The sequence below is a fragment of the Camelus dromedarius genome, chromosome 11 (assembly GCF_036321535.1).
Source record: "Camelus dromedarius isolate mCamDro1 chromosome 11, mCamDro1.pat, whole genome shotgun sequence".
Taxonomy (NCBI): domain Eukaryota; kingdom Metazoa; phylum Chordata; class Mammalia; order Artiodactyla; family Camelidae; genus Camelus; species Camelus dromedarius.
The window spans coordinates 54,755,736-54,781,059 of record NC_087446.1 but is presented as its reverse complement, the minus strand read 5'-3'; the positions used below and the strand labels follow the sequence as shown (position 1 = coordinate 54,781,059).

The 25,324-nt window shown below is 47.0% G+C and overlaps 3 protein-coding genes and 1 long non-coding RNA gene across 13 annotated transcripts in view; 3 read left to right on the top strand and 1 right to left on the bottom strand.

Annotated features, from left to right (window-relative positions):
• GALNT6 (polypeptide N-acetylgalactosaminyltransferase 6) overlaps positions 1-2,039 on the top strand; it is a 32,397-nt gene extending 30,358 nt beyond the window's left edge. For all 9 annotated transcript variants that reach the window (XM_031462545.2, XM_031462542.2, XM_031462543.2 and 6 more), the window contains one exon: positions 356-2,039. In XM_031462545.2, coding sequence (XP_031318405.1) covers positions 356-469 — 114 coding nt within the window. In that variant the 3' untranslated portion in view covers positions 470-2,039. The remainder of the gene's footprint in view (positions 1-355) is intronic.
• Positions 1,687-18,236, top strand: CELA1 (chymotrypsin like elastase 1). 2 transcript variants are annotated; one of them, XM_010974270.3, is made up of 9 exons: positions 1,687-1,812; positions 5,411-5,553; positions 6,234-6,316; positions 7,474-7,574; positions 8,452-8,577; positions 9,659-9,795; positions 11,009-11,154; positions 17,173-17,322; positions 18,088-18,236. In XM_010974270.3, the coding sequence occupies exons 2-9, from the start codon at positions 5,514-5,516 to the stop codon at positions 18,103-18,105; spliced, it is 801 nt and encodes a 266-aa protein (XP_010972572.1). In that variant the 5' UTR covers positions 1,687-1,812; positions 5,411-5,513; the 3' UTR covers positions 18,106-18,236. The 2 variants fall into 2 exon arrangements, with proteins under 2 accessions (XP_010972572.1, XP_064347064.1); XM_064490994.1 differs by lacking the exon at positions 1,687-1,812 and having other exon boundaries at positions 5,416-5,825.
• On the bottom strand, positions 14,393-20,757 carry LOC116156352 (uncharacterized). Its single transcript, XR_004140107.2, has 2 exons — positions 20,348-20,757; positions 14,393-14,649 (listed from the first exon to the last, which is right to left on the bottom strand). It is a non-coding gene; the product is annotated as an uncharacterized LOC116156352 (long non-coding RNA).
• Positions 20,758-20,803: 46 nt separating this feature from the next.
• BIN2 (bridging integrator 2) overlaps positions 20,804-25,324 on the top strand; it is a 32,524-nt gene continuing 28,003 nt past the window's right edge. The window contains exon 1 of the mRNA XM_011000985.3: positions 20,804-20,959. Coding sequence (XP_010999287.3) covers positions 20,879-20,959 — 81 coding nt within the window. The 5' untranslated portion in view covers positions 20,804-20,878. The remainder of the gene's footprint in view (positions 20,960-25,324) is intronic.

Sequence of the window (25,324 nt, the reverse complement as noted above, 5' to 3'; positions counted from 1 at the left end):
GAGGGTCTAAACATGATCAAAGGCAGAAGGTGGGGGTGGGCAGCAATGGCCCAGGTCTTCTCTGGCCATCTGGAGGAGGGGGGTCCTGAAAGCATTTTTTCAGTTAGCCCGTGGTCCTGCCTTTCTCTGTTCCAGCCACTCGTGCCAAAGCTGAGGGCGGGGAATTGGCACCAGACACAGGTGGAAACTCACCATCAAGAGTATCTGGTGTCCAAGGAAAGGAACTGGCAGTGTTCTCTTTGTGCCTTGTTGGGTTCCCTTAGCCTTTTGTCTATTGTCCTCATCTCATTGTCCGCCTGGTGGCACTGTCAGAGGTCTGAGGTCCAGGTTGACCCATTGCTATGTCATCTTTTAGGACCAACTCATCAGGAACTCAGGATCTGGTACCTGCCTGATATCTGAGGACAAAAAGCCAGCCATGGCCTCCTGCAACCCCAGTGATCCCCGCCAACACTGGCTATTTGTCTAGGCCCTGGAGCAGCCCCCGTGGGGGCTCCCTCAAGCCTCTCAAGAAACAGGATTTGGGGAGCTGGATGCTTGAGAACCTGATCATCAGCTTTCCTGTTGGCCTTAAAGATGGATTTCAAACCTAGTGGCTGTCAAGGCAGGACCTTCCTGTTCCTTACAACAACATTGGGCCCATTTCCTTTCCTCCATGTTGGTGGAAGAGACCATTAGAACATATCCTATGTGGCCTAGAGCTTTCCTTCTGTCTTAGAAACAGACTTCCAAAGCAGAGAAGGCAGCTGGGGTAGGGCCCAGGGCAACAGTGCTGAATTCAACAGAAGCACCTCTGTAGCCACACCCTGAATCCCTAGTCATCCAGTACACCTGCAGAATCCAGTGAAATAGTCTATTCTGAACAGAGGGCTTAGAGGTCTAAGAGTCTCGCTTGGTAACATGACCTGAAGCACCCTGACAGGAGTCTTTTATCTGACTTCATCTGCACAGCAGTCCTGTGAGAGAGATGGGAACTGCCAGGCCCATTTTATGGACAGAAAAACTGAGGCAGTGAGAAGTAAAGGAGCTTGTCTGTATCCCAAAGCTAGTGGCTGGCTGGAGCCGAGACTGAGGCTCAAACTTGAACGCTAAGCCAGTGCTCCTGACACCACCCAAGAACACTAGGCAGCTAGCCATCAGCCTCCCCATTCTCTCTTCCCCACACTGTGATCTTTTCTGGCTGTCTGGTTTCTGTAAAGCTTAGAACCATGGAGCCAGGTAGCCATGAGGGAGACCAAATTTGGGGATCCTGGGATGTTCATTTTGAAAGAAAGCTTATGGAGCCAGTTATCCTCAGGTTTGAGTCCCAGAACCTTTTTTCAGTGCTCCATATATAATGGCAAAGTAGCCAAAGATGAAAATGAGAGTAGGTGAGGGCCATGCCCAGCAGCCCCTGAACTTCCAAAGATCTGCAAGCACAATTTGAAAACCATTGTTTTAGTCCAACCCTATCACGTTCATATTATGAAACCAAGGCCAGATAAGTGAAGTAATTTGCCCACGGCCACACAACCAGGTATTGGTAGCCCTGAGGCTAGGACCCAGATAAGACTAGCAGGAGCCCTGGGAAGTCTGAGGAAGTAGGGACAGCAGGTAATGTCCAGCACAACTGCATGACTGGTCTTGTCTGCTGTTCTCGCAAGAAGTCCCTATGTGGAGCTGTGCAGGTCAGCTCTTCTCCAAGCAAGTTGGACCCCACCATGCACGGCTGCTTTGCCTGAATTAAAGAGCCCCCACTGTCCAGAGGACTCACCTTCCTGGCAGGAGGGCATCTGACCTTGAATAGCAGGCCGTCATCTTGGGCATCACCAGGTGAGGGTGCCGCAGGACCACGCTGCCTCTCCTTCCCTGGGCAACGCCCCACCACAGCTGCTGCCATAGGAAGTCTCCTAGGTCCCCTGGGGTAGCCCAGCCAAAGGGAGAGGAGAGAGTGGCCAGGATGTATCCTGGAGTGGGGAAAGGGGAAAGTTCTTCCCCAGAAAGAGAAGAGAACTGGACATGAGATCCCAGCAGAAATAAAAATTTATGGCATTGGTAAAGGAAGTTTGCGTGGGTTCCTCCTCCCCTGCATTGTCCTTGAGCTGATCCCTTTGGAGGATCAGTTGATTCAAGCTGTGAAGAATCACACACATCTGAAAAGTTCTGTCACAGCCACTGTCTCTTGTACCCAAACATCCTCTGGCCCCCAACCTAGCCTACACACTATGTCAAGCACGCATAGACATGAAGATATAAGATGAGGCTTGTCCCCCGTGGAACGCGCTGTCTGGTTGGGAAAAGATGTACGCAAGTCATGCCAAGCCTGCAGTTGTTCAGAGATGGGCTCAGTGAGGAAGAACAATTTCTTCTATTGAGGGAAATCAGGGAAGCCTCACAAAGATGGTGACTTTTGACCTTAGACCTCGAAGGATGGGTCATGAAGCGGGAAGAGCTCAGTGAGCAGAGATCTCAAGTGTGAGAAAACTCAGAGAGATAAAGGTCCAAGTGGATCTGGGGAACCAGGAGGACCTCAGGGTGAGGGAGCAGTGGATGTAGAAGCTGGAAGATCAGGACCACACTAGGGCTTTCGTGGGCCCTGGGCACTTCGGCCTTCATTTAAAAAAATACTAAATAGTGTATTTTATAACTTTATTGGTATAAAGATGAATATAATCCAAGCTGACTGTATTCTAATTTTAAAAGAAATGAAAGCATTTTCGTGGGCCTCAAAAGTGCAGTGGGCCTCAGGCACTGTTCCTGCTGTTCCCTGTAGGACAGCGGGCTGGGGCCCAACTGAGAAGGCTTTGAATGCCATGCTAACAAGTCCGGTAGGCCCTAGGGAGCCATAGTCCCTAACTCCAATCTTAGCCCTATTCTTGATAACATTTATCAGGCTTTGATTGTTTGCCATTTATTCCTCATACTCTCTGTAGCATCAGCCCAGTCTTAACAATACACGCCCAACCGAGGTGCCCTACCGTGGTGCTAGGTTTCCTCACCCCAGCCCACAACAGCACACCCTCTCCCAGGGGCAGTCAGCTGACAGTAACCCACAGGGAGTGAGAGATGCTGCAGAAGAGAGAGGCGACCTCATGGCACGCCTAGCGAGGAGGCCAAGTTTGCAGGTGAAGGGAGGACTCGGAAAGAGAGCTGGTCAGTAAGGGAGGGAGAGGGCACTAACGGGGCGGGGGAGGGCTCAAGAAACCAGCTTCATGGCCTCCCCTTAGCCAAGGCTGGCTTTGCCCTAACTTGACATCTGCACTATTAAAATCCTCTATCCCTCTGACCGTTGTCAGAGCTACCCTAAAACCTTAGATCCTTGCTTAAATCCTGCTTAAGCCTTGGTGCTAGCTGGCCCCGTGGTATTATCTCCTGGCTCCAGGAGCCGCTCACCGTAGCACTGAATGGCTGGTCCCCTCTGGGGAGCTGTTTCCCACTTGAAGAGTATTGGTGCCATTGCCAAAAATAGATAAATGTCCCAGAATATATTCTTATTTTTAATTACAAAAGTAATACTGTGGAGAAGTCAAACAACACAGAAAAATAGTTTAAAAAGTGAAATTGATCTTCACAACGCTCCCACACCTATTGCTTCAGAGTAGTAATTGCTAAATATAAAACTTCCAGACCCCTTTTCTATGAATACACAAATATATATGTGTTTGTGTGTGTGTGTGTATATATATATATATATATATATATATATACACACACACACAGTACCACACTGTCACTTAATGTCCTCATTTAATATACCAAGGACATCTTTTCATGGCAGGTCATTTAAATCTAACTCATTCTTTTTAAAACCTATATAGTATTCTTTAATATGGTTAAACCCAATTTCTCTAAACTTCCCCTACTGATGAATACCTAGGTTTTCCCAAATTTGGTGACAAGCTTTGTGACAAACTGTACTAGAACCCACATCCTCATACATTTATTTTTGTACCTGTGTTTATTTCAAAAAGATGCATTCCCAGAACTAGTGTTGCTTAGTTAGAAGGAATGCAGTGCCTTTAAATGGAAGCTGAAGCCTTCCTCTATGACTCATTCTAAGAGTAAGGATGAAAAAAGCCTGACCAGTGTGGGAGATGAGGCTGGGCATGTTGATTAGGCAACGGCATGAGGGCCTTAAATGCAGTCCTAGACAGTCTGGTTTTTAAGCAAATACAGACTGGGCTTCCCCCAGGGTACAGAGATGGCAGTGATATTGACACTACCCTCAAAGGCTCCCTTGGAGTGTGCGATGTGGAGGGATAAACTTTAGGCGGCCCTCAAGCCTCCTCTTGGACTCCTCATCCTGCGGCTAGAGCTGTCTCCCTTCTCTCTAGGGAAAGCAGGGAAGTGGGAGGAGAAAGACAAAGGAGGCCCGGTTCCCCAGCCAGCTCAGCCCTCTTCCCCAGGTCTGCCGGGTGTTAGAATGCTGGGGGGTGGGCTGGAGAGGGAGCCTTCCAGGTTACCCAAACATCAGAGTGCAGTTCCCTTGAACACCCCAAGACCCTGAAAAGGTGACAGCCTGTACAGAACTCCTTCTCCAGCCTTTTCCAGGCCTCTCCCACACCTGCAGGCATGCAGCTTGAATTCCCGAGTATCTAGGCAACAAAAGCCCCCAGGTGGACTGGCTGACTTTCCTGCCTCCCCCAGGCTTCCTGGCTTCTCTGCATAAATCCCAGCTCCACCCACAGTCCTCTGCTCCAGGACCTCCCAACCGAGAGTTCTCCGCCCAATTCAAGGCACACGGCACCTCCCTCCTTCCCTCCTGACTCTGAAGGGCAGAGCCTTTCACCTACTGTGGGATGCACCTGCTCCCCAACCCCTGCTCCCTCTGCCCTCCACCCTCAGAGCCCACAATCTCCCCATCCTGAGGGCTCCCTTGTCTAACCCACCCAACACTCTCCTCCCCTGGGAACTCTCTTTTCTTTTCTTTTCTTTTTTTTCCGCTCTCCTTGTGAGTCTTCCCAAACCTGATTCCTATTACCCTCCTCCGCCAGAATTCTCTCCAAGGCATCTACTTTGCTTTTGTCTCCCTGGATTGACACCTCTGTCTGCATGCTGGGGGCACATCCCATCTGCCGCTAGGGGAAAGGAGACTTAGCTGTCCCTTCTTGCGAACCACTCTTCCTTCCTCCAACCCTCTCCTTGTCTCCACCTCCCAGAGCACAGGGTAGCTCACTGCACTTACAGTGCCCCGGAGGACGGTGAGGCGGTGGCAGGCTATGAGGGGAGCGCCCAGAGGGAAAAGCCAGTCCTGGTTCTCCATCTTATTTCTGAAACAGGGTTCGCTGGAGATGTTTCAACTGAAAGCGGGTGATTAATTCATCTGACCTTGTTCTGTCTTTGAACATAGATAAATTTATTTACTTGAAAAGAAATATTTTCATGTGTGTTTCCATGTCACCTGTGATTTTTCCCTGCCTTCCACGCACAGCCCTGCCAGTTGGCAGGAAGAAAGTCAGCAAAGCTGCTAATAAAAGGAGTATAAAGAGGGCTTGGTTCATGGCAGGGGGGCATTGGTCTACTCTGCTGGCAACATGCTGCGCTTGCTGGTGCTCGCAACCCTGGTCCTTTATGGTAAGTGGGTCATCTGCCCCGAGTTCTGTAGGGAGGGGGAGTGAGCAGGAGGGTCAGAAAGCTTTCCCTAAGCCCAGGCCGGCTCTCCATCCCAGGGCAGGAGGGACACTCTGCCTGTGAGACCAGCAAAAACTTTACTCTCCTGGAGCCCCTGAGAGGAAAGTTCAGGGGCCTCTGGTGGACAGGTCCCAGAGCCATGAAGAAGAAAGAAGCCACTTCCGGGGCCCTGGGCTTCCCCACCACCCCTACTGACAGGAAGACATCCTCAGCAGGTGCTGGCTGTCACTGCACTGCTGTCCCTGCCCCCTGGAGCACCCTGCCAAAGCACTGTGTGGGAGCCGGTGGGAGTTGGGGAGGGAGCGGGGAGTCACCGTCACCGCAGGCCAAGGGATGACCCTGAGCAAGGATGAGACCACAAGGAGGAACGAGGAACCTCTGGGGCCTGACCCGGTTATGTGAGCTGGGTTCTTCACAGCATGCCAGAGTACTGGGGATGCGAAGGGGGGAAGCAGAAAGCACTCAGACTTCCCTGCTTTCAAAAGGGGCTTAGAGAACTCACAGGCCCCTCATTTGCTAGGGAGGAACTGAATTTGCAGACACAGCACAATGGCCATCCCCGCCTCCCACCCTGAGCTGACCCCATGCTTAGTCATCACTCACTTTTCTTCTGCCCCACAAAGGACACAGTACCCAGGACTTTCCAGAAACCAATGCCCGGGTAGTCGGAGGGACTGAGGCCACAAAGAATTCTTGGACCTCTCAGGTGGGTATTCCTTCACAGCCCCAGATTTCCAAATAAGTAAGAGATGCCTGTGCCCTGATATACAGCGTTATGTGTATTTGCGTATATCCTTATCAACAGGAAGCTCTCCAAATGCCTGGATTCTAGATTTTAAAGATGAATGGGAACCAGGCTGAGGTGTTTTATTCCTAAAGTTAAAAAGCTTGGAGGAGGGGACTTAAACACCAGCCTCACTCAGGCTCCCAGGCACACACCCAAGCACAAACCACACAGACACTTCCAGTCACACCACTTGTGCCACACTAGCAAGACTGTGGGCCAGACCCACACCTCAGACCCTAGAAACCTTCACACACACACACACACACACACTCCACATGGCGCATCACGCATTCAAGCGCACCGCTGGCCCCAAGTAGAGCATGCTGCTCATTTGGCTATTTAAAGAGTTTCCACTTTTGAAATAGGGCAGCTATTAAGGAAGTCTAAATGTGTAAAACTGGCAGATTAACTAGTGAATAGCCACGCTTTGAGAGGAATCACTGCAATTAGAATTCAATTCAATTTACAAAAGCTTGCACCTCAGTTTTTGGGAGTAGAGCTATTGTGTGATATGAGGTGCTGAAGGAGAAGCCATGAACTAAAAAAAATGAACACCCCAGTGGTATTTCTAAGCCTCCGCTGAAGTGAGGAGACATTGGAGTGGGAATCTCGAAAACATTGGAGTGGGAGCTCTGGGGACCTATTCTTGTGACTTTGATGATGGAGCGATTCCGTGGCTACATTTCTGTCTGAAGAGGGAATGCAGGTAGAAGGACCTGGGTTCTGCGCCCTTTGCAACAACCTAGGATAAGGACGCCAAATGCACCGTGTACGTGCGCCTTTACTCCACTTTACGCCACCATCCACGTGCACAGCCAACATCACCAACTGACGGCGCATTCTCTTCTGCTGGTCCCAGAGGCATCTACATGCCCCCTTCTCACCACCACTCCAGGGAGCCACTACCAACCAATCAACAGCAACTGACAGGCCAAATGAAACCTATTTGCCATCTCTCGCCCAGAATGGTGGAGGCTGTTTTGAGGGATGGCAGGAATTTAAGGAGGTAACATGGTTTGGGGCAGAGCCTTTTAAGAAACACTAACCTATCCCTCTTTTCTTCTCTCCCCATCTAGATTTCCCTCCAGTACCAGTCTGGAAGTTCCTGGTCTCACACCTGTGGAGGGACCCTCATCAAACAGAACTGGGTAATGACAGCTGCTCACTGTGTGGACAGGTGAGCAAAACAAAGACCAGCTTTTCGGAGTCCCTGGGAAGGGAAGAGTCTGGCCCTGCTGGAGGAAAATCTCTCTTTGACCACTCAGGATGGTCGAGGGAGGTTTGGTGGGGCCTGTGGGGAGGCAGTAGAATATAACGAAAATTATGAACTGCAACATCAGGAAAGCTCAGGTTCAAATCCTGTCCCACCTTTTTCTAGCTATGTGAACTTGGTTGACTTACTGAGCTATCTAAGCTCTCACTGTCTTCTCTCTAAAATGGGGTAATGATACCTACTTTGTAGAGTTATTGTGAGGAATAAGTAGGTAAATATTTAAGTGCCTAGTCAATGCCTGGGCCAGTAATCGGTTTTTTTCATATCTCTCTTGAGCAATGGTTCTTAAATTTGAGCCTGTATCAGAATTACCTGGAAGATAGACTGCTGGACCCCACCCAGTAGAGTTTCTGATAGGGAGGTCCAGGTTGAGGCCTGACAATCTGCACTTCTAACAAGTTCCCAGGTTATGCTGATGCTGCTGGTCCAGGGACCAGGCTTTGAGAACTACTGTTCTAGAATTTATACCTCCCTCAAAATTCCCTCTGTGGACTGAGAGCTCACCACACCTCTCCCAGGTTATGAGATACTCAGCCTATGATGTTTAGCTTGGTAAACTGTTAAAATGAAGTTGGCAGTAGTTTTTGTGACTTCTGCAAGTTGGCAAATCAGGGATGAGAGAGCTGGTGACGTCTTCATCCTCCAGGATCTTCCATTCTTCCTCTGCCCAGGCCAGATAAGATGGGCTTCTGTCCTAAAGATAAGATGTAAGATGGCTCCCCAGCTTTTCTCTAAGAGAGGAAAGAGAAGGCTCACTCAGGTCTTCCCTCTCTCCATCCAGCCAACGGACCTTCCGTGTGGTGGTTGGAGAACACAACCTGAGCCAGAATGATGGCACCGAGCAGTACGTGAGCGTGCAGAAGATCGTGGTGCATCCCTCCTGGAACAGCAATAACGTGGCTGCAGGGTAGGGGCAGGGTGGGGCTGTTCTCAGGCTTGGAGGTGGGGGCAGGGTGGGGCTGTTGGTGGGCTGGGAGGTGGAGGGCTGATTGGCTGGCCATGGAGTCTTGGCTTTCTTCACATTCATCCAGGAGGATTTTGAGAATCAAGGGGTTGGAGGGCTTGAGAATATTTGAAGATACTGGGGATTTGTTTGGTCTAGGCTGGTTTCCACGACTGAATCCCCTGACGCTCCTTCTCTGCAGAGTTGAATGTTCCCATTTTCATTGTTATTATTCATTTTATGGAATAAACTCCATCAGCAAAAGGACATTTCTTAAAAATGAAACTTACAATGAGAAAACTCCTGCAAGACTGAGTTGTAAACTTTTTTTTAATTGAAATATAGTCAGTTACCATGTGTCAATTTCTGGTGAACAGCGTAATGTCCCAGTCATACATATATATACATATATTTGCTATCATATTCCTTTTCATTAAAGGTTATTTCAAGACATTGAATATAGTTCCCTGTACTATACAGAAGAAATTTGGTTTTTTATCTATTTTTATACATAGTGGTTAAGATTTGCAAATCTCAGACTTCCAAATTTATCCCTTCCCATCCCCTTTCGCCTGGTAACCGTAAGATTTGAGCTGTAAACTTCTGGACAGGAAGTAGTTAAAATGGTGGTCAAGTCTGTAGTGTGGGAGTAGGGATGCATTCAAGCAATTGGGATATTTCTACAGAGCACTTTACATCTTTCTCCTTTGAGAATTCTTGTCCACTAGCAAGATCACTGCACTTTGCTCCTTTCTGATTCCCCATCTGTAATTGAAAGATGCGCGCTCCACTCCCCTGGGTTGCAGACCAGCGCTAGGCTACCATAGCAAGACCTCACCAGCAGGTGCCGCTGTTAAACATAGAATGTGCTGCAATCCAAAAGTGTAATTCCTCCAGTTGGAGGCTTAGTGAGTCAGCCTCCTCGTTCTTCAAAGTCGTTGGTTTCCAATTCCATGGGGACACAAGGCTTGGGGAGGGCCTGTCCATATGCCGACCTGAAGGAAGGCCCGATCCCGCCGGTGAGCAGCCTCCTTCCCTCCCGCAGCTACGACATCGCCGTGCTGCGCCTGGCCCAGAGCGTTACCCTCAACAGCTACGTCCAGCTGGGCGTTCTGCCACAGTCTGGAACCATCCTGGCTAACAACACTCCCTGCTACATCACAGGCTGGGGCAGGACCAAGAGTAAGTCACCTCCACTGGCACCATCCACCACACATCCTGATTAGGTAGCTCAGCTTCTGGGGCACTTTTCTGTGGGCGTAGGTGTCCACAGACCAGAAACCAGAGGAACCAGAGATAAAATAACTGGTGCATGATATCAAACTGAGAACAAGCCATGGAGTAGTCAAGTCAGAGAGTCACAGACTCTTACAACTAAAAAAAAAAAGAATATTTTGTACCAGCCTCTCATTTTCTACATGAGGAAACTGAGGCCCAAAGAAATTAAAGACCTTTTTCAAGATCATATGACTAGTTAGTAACTAGTTAGTTGGGGCCAGAACACAGGTATCCTGGCTCCCACTTTGGTGGTCATTACACCATTATGCTGCCTCCAAAGACAGTCCCTGGGCTGTGGGTTGGAGTGAGTGAACCAGGGTGGCTGCAGGTCTAAAGTCAAGGCAGAGGAGGCCTCAGCCCTCTTCTGGTCATCATGGGAAGATTTCTAGTAGGAAAATCACTCCAATGACACGGAAAGGTGGGAGAGGCTGTGGGCAAAGACAGCTAACAAGGGCAGAGACAGCCAGCCTGACACAGAAGGCTATCAGCCATCCAGCAGCAGCTGAGCTCTGGAGAAGAAGCGTGGCCCTGCTGTGCGCAGCCGGTCTACTGGGAAAACCTGGGGCTGAGGGAGACATGCTTCTCATCCAGCTCTGCTCTCTTGTTCACTTAATGTCATTGTGGTTCCATTTCTTGATCTATATATAACATGAAAGGGTTGTTGGAAGGATCCAAAGAAATAATTCATCTGCAAAGGCTTTGAAAAGTCAAAAAAGCCAGATAAAGGAAAGCCACATTGAGCTCTTAAGAAATGGAAAGAAGGGTGCACAGTCCCAGTTCTGCTTCATGGGGCTCACTGTGTAAGGAGGAAGTAGCACAGACAGATAAGTTATCAACAAATAAGACCATTCTAGTTACTTAATTAAGGTATCCATGAGTTTAAGGGAAAAAAAAAAAAAGGCAGGGGTACCACTGGTGGTTTGGAGCCTGGGAACAGTAATTAAGGATGACTCCCTGAAGGAAGGAGCTTGTAGCTTCCATATAAAGAAAGAAAAGAGAGAAAAGAAGCATTGTCTGACTTCAGCTTTCATCAGAGCTTAGGAAGGTTTGGCTAGGTGTGGAAGTTTTCCTTGGTCAGCATCTGGGGATGACCTCCAATGCTGTGTGTCCTGTACAGCCAATGGGCAGCTGGCCCAGACCCTGCAGCAGGCCTACCTGCCCGTCGTGGACTATGCCACCTGCTCCAGCTCCTCCTACTGGGGCTCCACTGTGAAGAACACCATGGTGTGCGCTGGAGGAGATGGAGTTCGTGCTGGATGCCAGGTAAACACATGCAGAAAGTGTCAGAAGTCCCACCCCGGGTCCCTCCCCTCCCTGCCCCTCACCTTCTGTTCCAAACCTACTCCACCCCTATGTATAGACTCAGCTTCCTGTTCTAGCATCTGAATGAGAATGATTCTGTGCTACTAAGTCTATGCTCACAGAATCTCAAAGTTGAAAGGAACCTTAAAATTCACCTGGCCTAGTGCCCCCACCTCAGAAGTTTGTATGTGGCCCAACATTTGTGTGTTGGTATATGTGTGTGTTCTTTGGAGGTTTTTTGTAACCTAGATTTTTTTTTTTTATGGCTGCAGCGGAGCTGAGCCCAGAGCAATGGTTGTAATTGTATATAAGGTAGCTCCCCTCCCATCAACCCCAGTTTTTCTTATAGCGCTTCCACCGCCACTCTTTTGACTCAGTAGTATTTATAGCGGTATGTATATAAGTGAATATGGTAGTGGAACGTGCACTAAATAGTTTTATAATAGTTCATATATATATATATATATATATATATATATATATATATATATAGAATCATCTTCTATTTAGACAAGATCAATTGGCAATACGCCATCTTACAGATTTCATAATTCAGTTCAACGAATGTTCCTGATCCTCTACTAAATGCCAGGCACTGTGTTTGATTCATCTTTGTATCAAAGATACAAAAGGTACAAGGATGAATATAAACACAGTTTCCAGTGGAGGAATGGGAGGAGCAGACATAGGACAGAACATTGTGGTACAATATGGTTAAACGTTATAATAAAGATATGCGTGGGGGGTGATATGGGAGCCCAAAAGATAGACACTTACCTCTGCCTGTTGGTGTCAGAAAAGACTTGCCGTCCCTGAGCAAGTAGAGTCTATAATGAGTCCTGAAGGTTAAATAGGAGAAAGCCAGGCAAAAAAGGGGGAAAGATATTCACAGAGAGGGAACATCAAGAAAGGCATGAGCAAGAACCTAGAACACGCAGAGAATCAGAGGGCACTCCCTACAGCTAGAACAGAGGTCCGGGCCCACAGCCTCCAAATCCAGCTTTCTGCCTGTTTTTGTGTGGCCCACAGACTAAGAAGGGTTTTTAATGGTAGGGGAAAAATAAAGAAAGGAATAGTATGTCATGAGACATGAAAAATATAAAGTGTCAATGTTCATAAAAAAAGTGTTTTGGAACACAGCCATTCTTGTTCACATATTGTTTAAGGCTGCTCTCACGGAGCTGGACAGTTGTGACAGAGACCGTACGGCCGCAAAGCCTACGGTATTTACTCTTTGGCCGTTTACAGAAATAGCTTGCTGACCTCTGGGCTAGAACATAAACTACTACCATACTAGGGAATGTCAGGAGATGACACTAGAGGCCAGTAGGAGCCACAAGGCTTAGGCCTTCAAATGTCACGCTTGGGGACATGAAATTTACCTTAGGCATTAGGAAACCCTTGGAGAGTTTTAAACAGGAGAACAGCATGCTCAGATTTGCCTTTTAGAAGCACTGATGATAAGGTAAGCATGTTTTTGAAGAGGGCAAAATGAGCAGGGAGACCACTTAGGAGACAATTGCAATTATCTAGGCAAGAAATTTGACGGCCTGACTTAGGGCAGTGGAGAGGAGGGGAGGAGGAGAATGTGGAATGACTTCCAGGCATCTGATTTAAGGGATTTGGGGGAGGGGGGTGCTGCCTCAAATGAGGCAAGATTTATAGGATTTGGTAGGGGGAAGGTGATGAGTTTGGTTCTGGACAAGTTGATTCTGAGATCCCAGTGCGACATTCAGTTAGAGTTAACCAGTGAGACATTAGATATAAAGAAAGTGGAGCCTGGAGGAGAAAGCTGGGCTAGAGATAGCCTTAACAGGGAACGAGATCCCTTGAAGTCCCCACCTCCCCAGGGAAAAGTGGTAGAATGAGAAAAAACCAGTGAGTTGGGGGAAGAACTGTGATAACATAAGTATCTAAGTGCTTTAGGGATAGGTGAAGGGCAAAGAACCCACAAGGATCTAAAAAATAGGTAAGAGAAAAACGTAGTTGCAAGGGTTTTACAAAATCTCAGGAAAGACTGACAGGTCATCACATAATACACAGTGCAGCCAGGAGCCACACTGGACAACTACTAGTGGCTACTTCAGCAGTTGGTGGGTCACTGGTAGCTATGGCCAGAGAGTTTCAATGAAGTGGTGAGGGCAAAAGCTTGATCAAAGGGTAAGGAATGAAGAGGCAGTAAGAAACATAGCAAGGAATGTAGAGCACTCTTTCAAGAATCTGGGATGAAAGAGGGGACAAAAGAAGTCTGGTAGCTGTAAGAAGGACGAAAGTCATGGAGGAGGTGAATCTTTTAAGAGGGAAGAAAATTGAATGTGTTGTTGGCAGAGAGGAAAGGCTCCTGTAGAATCAGAGAAAGGGAATAAATGCATAAAGATCCCAGAGGAGAAGGAAGAGATGGGACCAAGAGCACAGGAGGGGCTGGCTTTGAACAGAAGACGGACACAGAAATGTGCCTGCACATGAAAGAGTGTGCAGGCTGGGGAGCTAGAAGTTGGCGGGTATTCTGCAATGCTGCTTATATTTACCCATGAACTAGGAGTCAGACTGAATTCTGAGAATGAAGGACAAGGGTTGTACAGATCTAGATTAATTAAGGTGAATGGGAAGAAGGATTGGCCTCCAAGATGTTACTGATAGGCTGAGGTTGGAGACCACGCAATTACCACATGGGTTTATGATTCACTCCATTTTACTCAAAGACATGGTTGTAGGGAGTGGATTAATCCAGGGCTGGGTTTTCATGCATTATTAGGGACATAAAGACAGGACTGCAGATCAAACACAAGCTTCAAGCAAGGTGGAGGAGGAAGAGAAGCCAGCAGAAGGCTGGTAGGCTGGCTGAAATAGTAGAATCAAAGGATTCAGGGGGTTGTGTGTGTGTGTGTGTGCGTGTGTGCACGCGCACTTACAACTATGGAGGTAAGGTGATCAACTCATCCCAGTTTTCTCAGGACTTCCCAGGTGCCCACTGGGGGAGGGGTGGGGGAACACAACCTAACAGTTGAGAGTTATATTTTATTTGGTGACCTTACTGAGAACTATATCCCAGAAGACAGCCTTTCAGAAAGCTCTGAGGAATTGTTCCAAACAGGTAAGGGAGGAGCCAGGATAAATAGTTTTTCCTGGAAAAACAAAAACAAAAAAAAACATGGAGTTGAACATCAAAGATTACTGCTAATCACAAAAACCAGACATCTCAAGTTGATGATTTTAATGCTTTTCTATGCATGGGAAGATGCAAGAGTCTGGGCTCAGAGAAATTATTCCTCTGGTCTGCATCATAACTATCTAGGGCCAGTATCCTCTTTTTCTCCATCCTGGAATCCACTCAGGGCACACCATGGAGAGTGGTTGCAGTGGCTGGTGTAGCTGGTGGCTTGATGGCGGGCAACATTCTTTACTGAAATGGCAACCAATATTGTTTTGTCCACACCGGTATTGAAACTGGGAACCCTACATGCAAGTAAGGGCAAAAAAAGAGACAAATGCATAAGTCAAGCTCTTCCACATCCTCATCGGCCAGCTTCACCTATAATCTCAAAGTTTAATCTTCTGAGTTTAATTCACTTCCCTCTGCTCTCTCTCAAGGCCTTGAACTCTGAAAAACTAGAGTCCTTTTCTTCTGGCTGCCACTCGAAATTGGCAATTCTTGAGGCAATTGTGTCTCCAGGTCTCTTCCCACTGGAGTTTCCCAAATAGAGTGTCTTTGTTTTCTGCCTTCCCAACTCTTCTCCTCATAGTATATTCACTGAACCCCTCTGGCCTCAATCTAGCCACTCCCACTGAGCTCCTTCCCCGATCTTCCTTCTGCCCTAAAATCCTCAGGCACACCCTCCATCTCTGCAAAGACTTTGTTTCTTTTCAGGTCAATTAGCATAAAACAACAGTATTATATTCAATTACCTTATGTTCCTCTAGCTTAGAAATACTCTCAAATCCTTATCAGAATCTGAGTGGAAGATATTTAGGCTGTTTTGAGTACAATAATCTAAAGAAAACATCATCCTTTCCTAAACATAGTTGGGGTGGGGTACAGCTATTTCCTTTCTAAAATAATTAGTACCAATTTGAACTTTTGGTCTCTTTCCCTAGTTCCTTATTTTTTTAGGTTTTAATTTTTATTGAAGCTGTATGTATTAAATTGCTTAAAGTGGCAAATAAAACTATGAGGCTTAGTAATGAAAAAGTACATGTGCTCCTCCTACTACCGCAACTTTTCCCTCCCCGGAAGGGACCACTTTCAACTCTTTTCAGCTGATTTTTTTTTTGAGGGGGGTGTCTACGTCCACCTCTCTAAAAGTATATACCTCTATTGCAGCTTTTCAGCTCACACATTTTGGGATATGTGGAATCTCTCTTCCTTTTACATATATATATACTTGGCCCTCAAGTATGAACTTTTCTGATCTCCACCCCAACCTCCCAAAATAATTTTGGTTAGATTAACAATTAAGTGTTTATTATGATTATGTAAAATGCTGTTCACAAGCAAACGGTGTTGTATTCTAGGATTACTATTCATTCCCTGTATAACTTTGCTTACCCTGGAGTTAATAATTGTCTTTTTTTATTTGCATAATATACACTCAGCTTATCACGGGTTCAGCCCCTTACTCTCCACTAATTTATAAATAACCCATTTTTATCTTCTCTTGAGCCCTGTGTCTTGATGTGGGTCTATTTGCATTCATTGTGAAGGATACTTAGTGGGTTTTTTCATTCTGTAAACTCCAGACATTTGGTTCTGAAATTGTTTATTTGTTAAAGATTTCCTTCCTTCCATTTTTATTTTCTCTTTCTAGAGTCTCTGTTATTAACACATTTACCTCCTAAACTGGTCCTCCTATTTTATTTTCTTCCTATATTTTGTCTACTCTATCTTCCAATCCTTCCAATCTTACATTTCTACAATCATATCATAGTTTCCAAAGTCTCTTTTTGTTTTCTGAATGTTCTGTTTAATAACTTGCTGTTCTTGTTTCATGGATGCAACATTAATCATAGTTTTGTTGCCTGTATTCTTCCCAAATACTTTTGGTTGCCTTCATTTTTTTGTTTATTTCTTTATCTCTTTGTTTTGATCTTTATTTTTATATTGGTGAATTTCTTCAGATATTTGGTAATCCTTGACCATCTGCTCTTAGTTCAGAGTGGGATGGTGAAAAGCTGATAGGTAGCTCTGAGCCTTAAGTGGGGTTCATCTATAGTGAACTGCTTTGTCAGTGACCTGACTAGGCAATTTCACTGGAGGACCTCCAATGTTAGTATCTATAGGTCTTCCCTCTTGTGCTGATCAGATTCTGCAGAGAAATATCTTCCAATTTTATGTATGGAATCACAGAACTGACATTCTGGGAACTGAGTAGGGAAAAGAATGTCAAGGGTATATTCTGTAAACCTAGGTTCCTCTTATTCTAAGCCCAAGCATGTATCTGCTACCCAATACATCGCTTTCTATCCTCTTCACCCCAGTTTAGTTTAACATATGATGACTACCTACCCTGTATCTAAATACTAAGTCTGATTAGATCCATTGGTTTATATTCTGGGGACAAAGAAATCATTAGAACACTTTACTTCTCCAACCCCGGGTTCATTTTAAGTCAGTAGCAGCTATTGAGCTTAAGAAGATCGAAGTTCTATGCTAGCACTGTAGAGAAGAAAAATATCAGTAAGAGATAGTTCCTGTCTTAAGAAGCTCATAGATTATGCATGGGAGGTAGAAACAAATTATGAAACCAAAATACAAGGCAGAACATGACATAAATGCTGCAAAAGAAAGGAAGAAATTCTATGGTTGTTTAGGCAGGAAGAAGAGATTCATTTTGATTGTGGGGATCTGAAGCAAATAGGAATTTGAATTGGAGCTTTTAAACAGCACAGGATTTTACAAATAGAGATGGGGATGGGCAGAGTGTAAGCAGAAGCAAAGGCAACAGATCTGGAGTTTTAGGACTCTGCTTCTCCTCTCTGCAGGGTGATTCAGGAGGCCCCCTTAACTGCTTGGTGAATGGCCAGTATAGTGTCCACGGTGTGACCAGCTTTGTGTCCAGCCTGGGCTGTAATGTCTCCAAGAAGCCTACTGTCTTCACCCGGGTCTCTGCTTACATCTCTTGGATAAATAACGTGAGTCCTCTCAAATGATGGGTTGAAACAGGGTCACCTGGAGACCCATGCACTGGCTGGGGTGGGGAACAAAAGTTGGGCAGGGGAAGCCATCATCTTCCTCACCACATTCAAATGTTTACTCCTTTCCCTTCCCTCCATAGTGCATTTTCCCTCAATAATGCTGCCATCCTAAGTTCCCCTTCACATACTCACTAAGCAGGCTTCACCACATTGTCTACTGCTTAGGGTAATAAGACGGTGGCAACAGCAGATCTGAACTAGGTACATATCAGTACTGTCCTGAGTCACAGTCAAGGGGAAAATGGCTTCAGAAAGGCCTGCATGCTCCTGGGCAAGTAAAGGAGCACTGACTTTCTCCCCCTCCAGCTCTTCCTAAGGGCATTGTGAGAATTTGCTCTACTCTTTGGAAAGAGGTTTTACCACCTTCAACAATGCTTGAGGGTTAGGTGAGACTCTGCCCACGCTGACCCTGGTGGTAGAGCCTCACAGTCATCCCACCTGTACCCTCCAGCCTTCTGGAGCCTTGTGGCATGAACCTTGACTCACAACTGTTTCAAGGTCTGCCCTTGCCACAAAGTCCTGAGTATGTGCCTATAACGCTGAATTGTCCTGACACAGCTGAGGACTCCTTCTGCCCACCCCCCCCACCTTCTCAACTCCCCATAAACCCAGTATAGGGCCATACTCAACCGGGAGCACTGAAGAAAAAAGAAAGGAGGTGGGCAGAAGTTGCTGACTGGATATAACTGGTTTTTCCTTCAGGCCATTGCCAACAACTGAACATTTTCCTGAGTCCATCGGCCTTCCCAAGATGATTCTTAGGTCCACAGCAGGACTTGAGGCCATCAAGCAAAAAAACACTCTAAGAGACTATTGAGCCAGATACAGAAAAACAAATAAAACTGAATATACATATTACTCTGTGTCTTTTTATTTGCAATTAAGCCCTTTAGAGGAAATGCAACTATAGGACCAAAGTCGGATTTCACCACATTTCTGGGATGGTTCTTCCATTTGCTGCCACCTCTGTCAGTTCACAAACCAAGCCAAGTGGGAGTGGTTTTACATTATCTTTTATAGATTATTTTAGGATCTACCTATCCATTCATCTGTCCATCTGCCCCTCCTCCCATGCATGTTTGCTATATTCAGAGGCACAGAGGGCTTTAAAATGTTCCCGAGTGACTAAATGTGCCCTGATGCTCCTAGGTAGACTGTGAGCTCATCCTTCTTTTGTTTCTTGCTTCAGTGCCCAGAACAGTGCTTACCCCAAGGCTCTGGGCCATGGCAACTACTAGGATACATTAGAGATATGAGTATACGATTAGGTGGTGGGTCAGATACCAGCAGACAATGAAAGTGACAAATTAGAAAGGAGACTACAGCGGAAAGAATAGAAAAAAGGAGAAAAGAAGATATGGAACAAAGAAAGGAAAGGGTTGAGGGGAAGAGGCAGAACAAAAGGGAGAAGAAACAATAATACGGGGCCTCAAACTAATTATGAGTCAGCACTTCAAGGCTGGGACTAAAATAGGCAACCGGATCCGGGGTTCTGTAAACCACAGAGAACTGGGAAGCTGATAATTCTATCCTACCCTGGCCAGGAACTCAAGTCTGTTAGAGTGGCCTATGTAGAGTAAAGAGGGAACTGAAAGAAGAAGGCTAAGAGGATGAGAAGCAGCTTTTCATCGCAATCACTGAGGACCAGAGGAGAGGAGCAGGGTAGTTAACACTGTAGCAGGAGAAACTGGCTAAGACCGGTCCTGGAACCGGTTGGCTGCTTTGTCAGCAGAGGCTTCTAGAAAGAAGCTTGGCTAGAGTCAGTACACCTCTATTCCCTTCTCACTTCTCCCACCGAGGAACTGGGTAACCTTTCTGTTACTCAGTTTCCCTACCTAGTTAACTTCTGAAGATTTTTCCTACATGATTTTGGTGACTGTCAATTTCAGTTCCCAAGGGGTAGGCACTGAAGAGGGATTCTGAGGAAGTAGTGGCTGGGCTGCATTGCTGAAGATGCTGTGGATTCCTGGGAGTAAATCAGGTATTGGCCTTCTGCTAGGGACACACATCTGTTATCATCGCCATCTTCTCCCAGTGTTCCCACAGCCCTACCATCCTCCGGCTTCTATCCACTTCTCCCCATCCAACATTGAGTCCTTCCATTGTCTTCACTTTGCCCCTTCTAGACCATCTCCACAGTTAACATTGTAACAGAATAAACCCTAATGACCTATTACCTGAACATTTTGTATCCATCTCTATAAATGAATTAAGCACATAGCATTATAATCACCTAATTACCAACCTATCTCCACTTCCAGACTTGAAATATCTTAAAGTTAGGGATCACATTTTTAAAATTCATTCTTGCCTTCCCAACACCCAGCAGTGCCTGTCACAGGCTGACACTGAGTGCAGTACAACTGCCTGGGGGAATAAACTGGAAAACAATAGCAGACAAGGCCCTCCGATTTTGTCTCAGGCCTCCAGCTTCCCTCTCCACTCCTTAGTAAAGGTATTTTGACCCTCTTCCCTTCCTTCAGGGAATTTTACCTGCACTGTAAAATCCTTGAGTAAACGGTCCCTCCAAACCTAGTGTCCTAATTAGGTCAAGGAGTAAGTTCCTTTTGGAGACCTTCTTCCTATTTGTAATCATTGGTTGTGATCTCAGCAGTCCTATCTCAACTTTCACAATCTCTGTTCTCATTTCCTGCCTCATCTAGTACACTGGACTCGTTCATCCAGCTGGAAAAATTTGCTCCCCACCCCCAGCACAGGCTTCCATAACCTCCTCCTCAGCCTGTTTTCAATCAAACGTCTCCTTTCCTAAGCGGGCCCCGTTTCCCCTTCTAGCTCAGCTGTTCTCCCTTTCAAACCCAGATCTGGAGTCCTGTCCCCTTTGCGCATCCGACCCCTACCAGTTCTGGGTTTAGAGCCAAACTCTCTGATACAGGCTTTCCATCTTTAAAGACTGCACCCTGGAGTAAGAAATCCATTTTCCTGGGCGACCCAGTACACATACCCGTAGAAGTCAAGCACGCTTTCCGACACAATACTCTTGCTGAGTGGAAATCACAGTTTTCCACGCTATCGTTTCAGTTATTTCCCGTGCTCATCGTGATAGCTAATCGGCTTTCGGGAACGAACGCGTCTTGGCCAGTTTGAGAACGGTGCAACGGGGCTGGCGCTCCCACACCTCAGCGCGGGAGGCGGGGAGGCTGGGCCGAGGCGAGCGCCGCCGCCTGAGGGCAGGCCCGAGTTTCCGGCCTGCTGCGAACAGGCCCAGGCCCAGCCCCAGCCTGAGTTCCCCAGGGCCTCGGGGCCGCACCCCGGAGCAGGGCGGCGGGGAGCCGCGGAGAGGGCCCCGGCCCTGCGGCCCGCGCCTCGAGCGGGCCTCGGGGGATGGCGAGGCGGCGGCGGGGCGGGGTGCGCGGCGCGAGGCCCGCCCGCCCGGCCGGATGCGAGGCATGCCGGGAGCCGCACTTCCTCCTCAGGGGCCTTGAGAAAACCACAGGGCGCCGGGCCTGGCAGGCCGCCCCGGGGAGCCGGCAGGATGGCCGAGGGCAAGGCGGGCGGCGCCGCCGGCCTCTTCGCCAAGCAGGTGCAGAAGAAGTTCAGCAGGGCCCAGGAGAAGGTAGGCGGCCAGGAGCCGAGGCCAGAGGGCGTGCAGGGCGCTCCAGGGCCCCGGGAGGCCTGGGCTAACAGAAGGGTGACCGGGTCCCCGTGGAAACGCGAGCGGGGAGTGGGTTTCCACTGAAACAGGCAGAGCTGAGAGAACGCAGAGGAGCGTCACCCGGTCCTGGGCGAGGATAGGGGAAGCCCAGGAGACAGTCGCCGTCTCCCTAGGGAACCTTAAACAACGCCCACGCTGACCCAGAGAAGGGGAAAGAACGGGAACCAACGTTGGCGACTGCTGTGTGGCAGATTTTGTCCCAGCGACCCGAAGAGACCGGTATCTTACAGATGAGGAAACCGAAGGTTCAGTCAGGATCATTTCCCAAGGTCGTAAGACAGCGCTGACCAGCTGGGCCGCCAGTGAGCACCGCCGCTTAGCTGGGACTGGGAGGCTCCGAGCATAGAGTAATTCTGCATAATTCTCTCTGTACCCGACCGCCTGGCCACAGGGTGTTTCTTAAACTGGTGTAAGCAGAAGGCCGTTATCTGTTTCCTGTGCCGTGCCTTTGGCGTTGGTTCGGGGTGGGCAAGGAGCGCCTCTTTTTATATTGTGTCCTTAGTTTGCTCTGGGTGGTCCTGCCCCATCAAGGTAGGCTGTCTGGCCACCTGTAACTTGCCTGCCTATGTACATTGTGTGGACACTGTGCCACACGCTTCGGTGGCATTCTTGTTTCCACCCATCCAGAGTATTTTCTTTGCTTCTAACCTGAACCCCTGCTCTCCACCATAGTCTAGGAAGATAAATAAGCTAGAAGGAGAAGGGAAGAGGGAGAGGGGTAAGAGGGACCTAAGATAGAATTTTGGTTTTCTAAGGCTTTGTGATCTTGGAAGCATTCGGATGAACACCATATGCTTAAGAATTGAAATATTCCTATCATCTTCTAAAATCGGAGCACTAGTTTGGATGCTGGGAAGGATTAAAGGCAACCAGCTGTCCCAAGTGGGATTATCAACAGAAAATTGATGGAATATAGACATAGTCCCTGTCTTTAAGTGGCTTACAATAGAAGGGGAGGAAGTATGTGTGTGTGTCTGTGTGTGTGTGTGTTTTCTCTGTCTGAAGAAGCTGGGGTCCTATGAATGAGGGAAGGGAAACAGAAGGAGTTTATGTGGCTAGTCTTTGTTACTTCACCTTAACCCTTATTTCACCCTGATCACGGTTTCAGCCTCTCCCAAGGCTGTCTAGTTACAGATCTGACAGAGAAGAGAGCCTACAGGAGGGTCTAGTTAGAAGTGATTGGGAAGGAACAGGAGGTACTAGAGAAGAGAAGGCTAGCTACTCTTGTGGGTTGGAAAAACAAAGAGAAATCCCCAAAGACAAAAAAAAAAAAAAAAAAAAAAAAAAAAGCCTATTATTTTAATAGCTATCTTAAAAGACACAGCAGTTGATTTTACCTCACTCTTTCTTCTTCTAGCCTCATCCAGCCTGTCATCAACACTATGCCCTTGCTTTAGACTTCTCTCTTTTTGTAAGCATGAACACTGAAGCCTCAGGTAAATAAATAATGTCCCTGCTCTGGGCTTCAGATTCTGCATCTGTAAATTGAGAGGGTTGATGTTCAGTGATTTGGAAACTCAATTTGGTAAGGACACTAAGTGAGAAGCGGAGAGGGCTCCTTGAACCTCAGAGTCAAATACTTCCCAAAGAGAGAACCAGCTGCCCAGATACACCCTGTTCTTTCTGGTCTGAACCCTGAGAAAGCAGAGAGAGGAGCAAATTCAGATTTGCCCCAGGGAACTCCCAGATTGTTGGAGAAAACAAGAAGCTACTGTGAACCCAGGCTTAGGCACAAAGGCAGGCAGACGTTCAACTTGGAGCAATGCAGCGGGCACTTTAGAAGGAGTGGTTGTTGCCCAGATAGAATGGGAATGCCCTGGTTGGGAGGAAGAGCTCAGCTCAGCCTGCCAAAGTTTTTGTTTGTTTGTTTGTTTTTTAGGGGGGAAGGTAATTAGGTTTATTTGTTTATTTTTAGAGGAGGTACTGGGGATTGAACCTGGGACCTCATGCATACACTCTACCACTTGAGCTATCCCCTCCCCACCGGGGTCCTTGGGTCTTGGCAAATTATTGAAGGCAAGATAAAGAGGGAGAAAGTTACAGTCAAAAGAAAGGACTCCCTGGGACACTTTGCATTTTCTATAAGCTCTGGCTGTAATCTCCGGAGTAGTATGTCATAACTAACGTGTGAAATAATCAGGTGTGTCCAATATCAAGTGCCTGTGGACAAGGCACAGGAATATAAGAAAGACATGATCTCTCCTGTTATGGAGCCCACCCACATTCTCATGATATGATTTTCATCTTTTCAACCCTTTAAGCATGCTGTTAGTATCCCAATTTTAGAAATGAGGAAACAGAGCTCAAAAGAGATTGGCAAGTGGCAGAACTATCACTGAAACCCAGGTGTCCTGCCTTTGGATCCCAGGCCCAGGCTGCTGTCTTGACGAGGTTCCTGATAAACCACAGTAACATCTGTGCCTGCCCACTTCCTGCCGCGCCTGCCCACTTCCTGCCGATCTTCTCTCAGGAACCAAGCTAGGAGTGAAGGTCTGGTGACTGTTAAACACAGTGGAGATGAAGCATTCTTGTTTTATTTTCCAGTTCCCACTCAGACTCAACATGAGTCTGGCTTTTTTGCATTTTTATAGTATGATACATCTTCACATTTCAAACTAATGCTTTCACCATCTGTTTGTGATTTCTCTGTGGCAAACCTCTCAGATCTCCCCCAGGAAAGGGCATTCGTTGTTTACCATTCCTGGTTGCTGGTCTTTTCCTCTGTTGACTTTTACTGGACTTGTATCCCAGTCAACAATATTTACAGAAAAACTCCATTGTCCAAGATCCTGGGCTGGACACAGGAGGGAAATCAGAGTTCAGTGAAAGGCATTCTTGCCTATTACCAGGCCAGCTTAAAATCTAGTTTTTGTTGTTGTTGTGTGGAGGTAATTAGGTTTGTTTGTTTATTTGTTTGTTTTTATGGAGGTACTAGGGATTGAATCCAGGACCTAGGGCAATGTACTCTACCACTAGAGCTAGCCCATCCTCCCAATCTAGTTAAAAAAAAAAAAAAAGTAAAATCAGTGACCTGAGAGATCTGCTGGTGTGTGGGAATTCAGAGGACAGAAGAATTGAGAATAGAGAGAGGTTCTGTAGTGAAGGATGAATTTGAGATAGGAATTATGGCTGATTAGTAGTTCCTCAGGCAAGTGGTGAGAGAGCATTCCAGCTGGGGAATGCCTGCATGAGTGAGGCATGAAATCTGGAAATCCTTTTAGGCAGAAGTGAGAAATGCAGCTGGAGCACAGGGAGTGGTAGGCAAAGAGGCTGGAAAATATATTAGGGCCATATTAAGGGGAGCCTGCTTTAGTATATATCTTGAAAATAAGGAATTTTGATATAACTACAATATTACCACACCTAAGAAAAAAAATTTAACAAAATTCCAGAATATCTAGCGTCCAGCCCCTCTTCAAATTACTTCAGTTGAGAGAATTAACTAAAATATAATCAATGATTATGCAGAGGGGTCATGAAGAGGAACTATAGCCACCAAATATGTCTGCTGTGGTTGCTTTTTTTGAAGCTCTGTCCTCCGACCTCAATCTGCAAAAAAGTTAAAATAGGGCAATGAACATTGACATATTCTTCACCTGTTTCACCAAGTGTTGTTAACATTTTGCCACATTTACTTTCTCTCTTGTCCCTGCTCTTTATCCCTAAGTATCTGTATTCTGACTTCTCGACTGCTGGGTCAGGTGAATTCTCAGTGCAGGACTTTAGGGATTGGCATTGTGTGGCCTTTCATTAGGAAGTGTTCAAGGGTAGAATTATTCATTCTTTCAACAAACATCTGTGGAGCATCTGTACATCCTCCTCCCTCGAGGAACTCCCGTTGAAGGAGAACAGCTACAACACAGGGTAAGTGCCCTGACACTCAGCCCTGTTGCTTGTGGCAACAAATACTCTGGGCCCAGGGCACTGGGTTGTGATTTCAGGGTGATAATACTCGTCTTTTCAGTTTCAGAAATGAAGGTGGGAGTGTTCCCTCAACACACACTCCCACACCCTCCAAGCCTTTTTGCCTTGAGCCTTTGGGATTTGGGGGTATTGGTCTGCTATGGGTGTGCCACACAGACTCCAACTGTGTTGACTCCTTAGTCCTTCCAGCCCCCTCCACCTTAGAAGAACCAAGCCCCAGGCAAGGAAGGGAGAGGTAGCAGAAAGGAAGTGAGAGTTGCAATAACCACTAAACAAGGTGGTTTTGCAACTTTCTGGTAGAGGACAGTGTTTTGGGGGGGAAAGGGTGGAGCCAGGGAAGAT

Bases quoted from the DNA above. Each gene is read 5' to 3' on its own strand.
- CELA1 (XM_064490994.1), top strand. From the start codon at position 5,750: ATGAAGAAGAAAGAAGCCACTTCCGGGGCCCTGGGCTTCCCCACCACC. The intron at 7,575-8,451 runs GTGAGCAAAACA...CTCTCCATCCAG, and splicing joins GCTGCTCACTGTGTGGACAG to CCAACGGACCTTCCGTGTGG. The intron at 11,155-17,172 runs GTAAACACATGC...TCCTCTCTGCAG, and splicing joins GAGTTCGTGCTGGATGCCAG to GGTGATTCAGGAGGCCCCCT.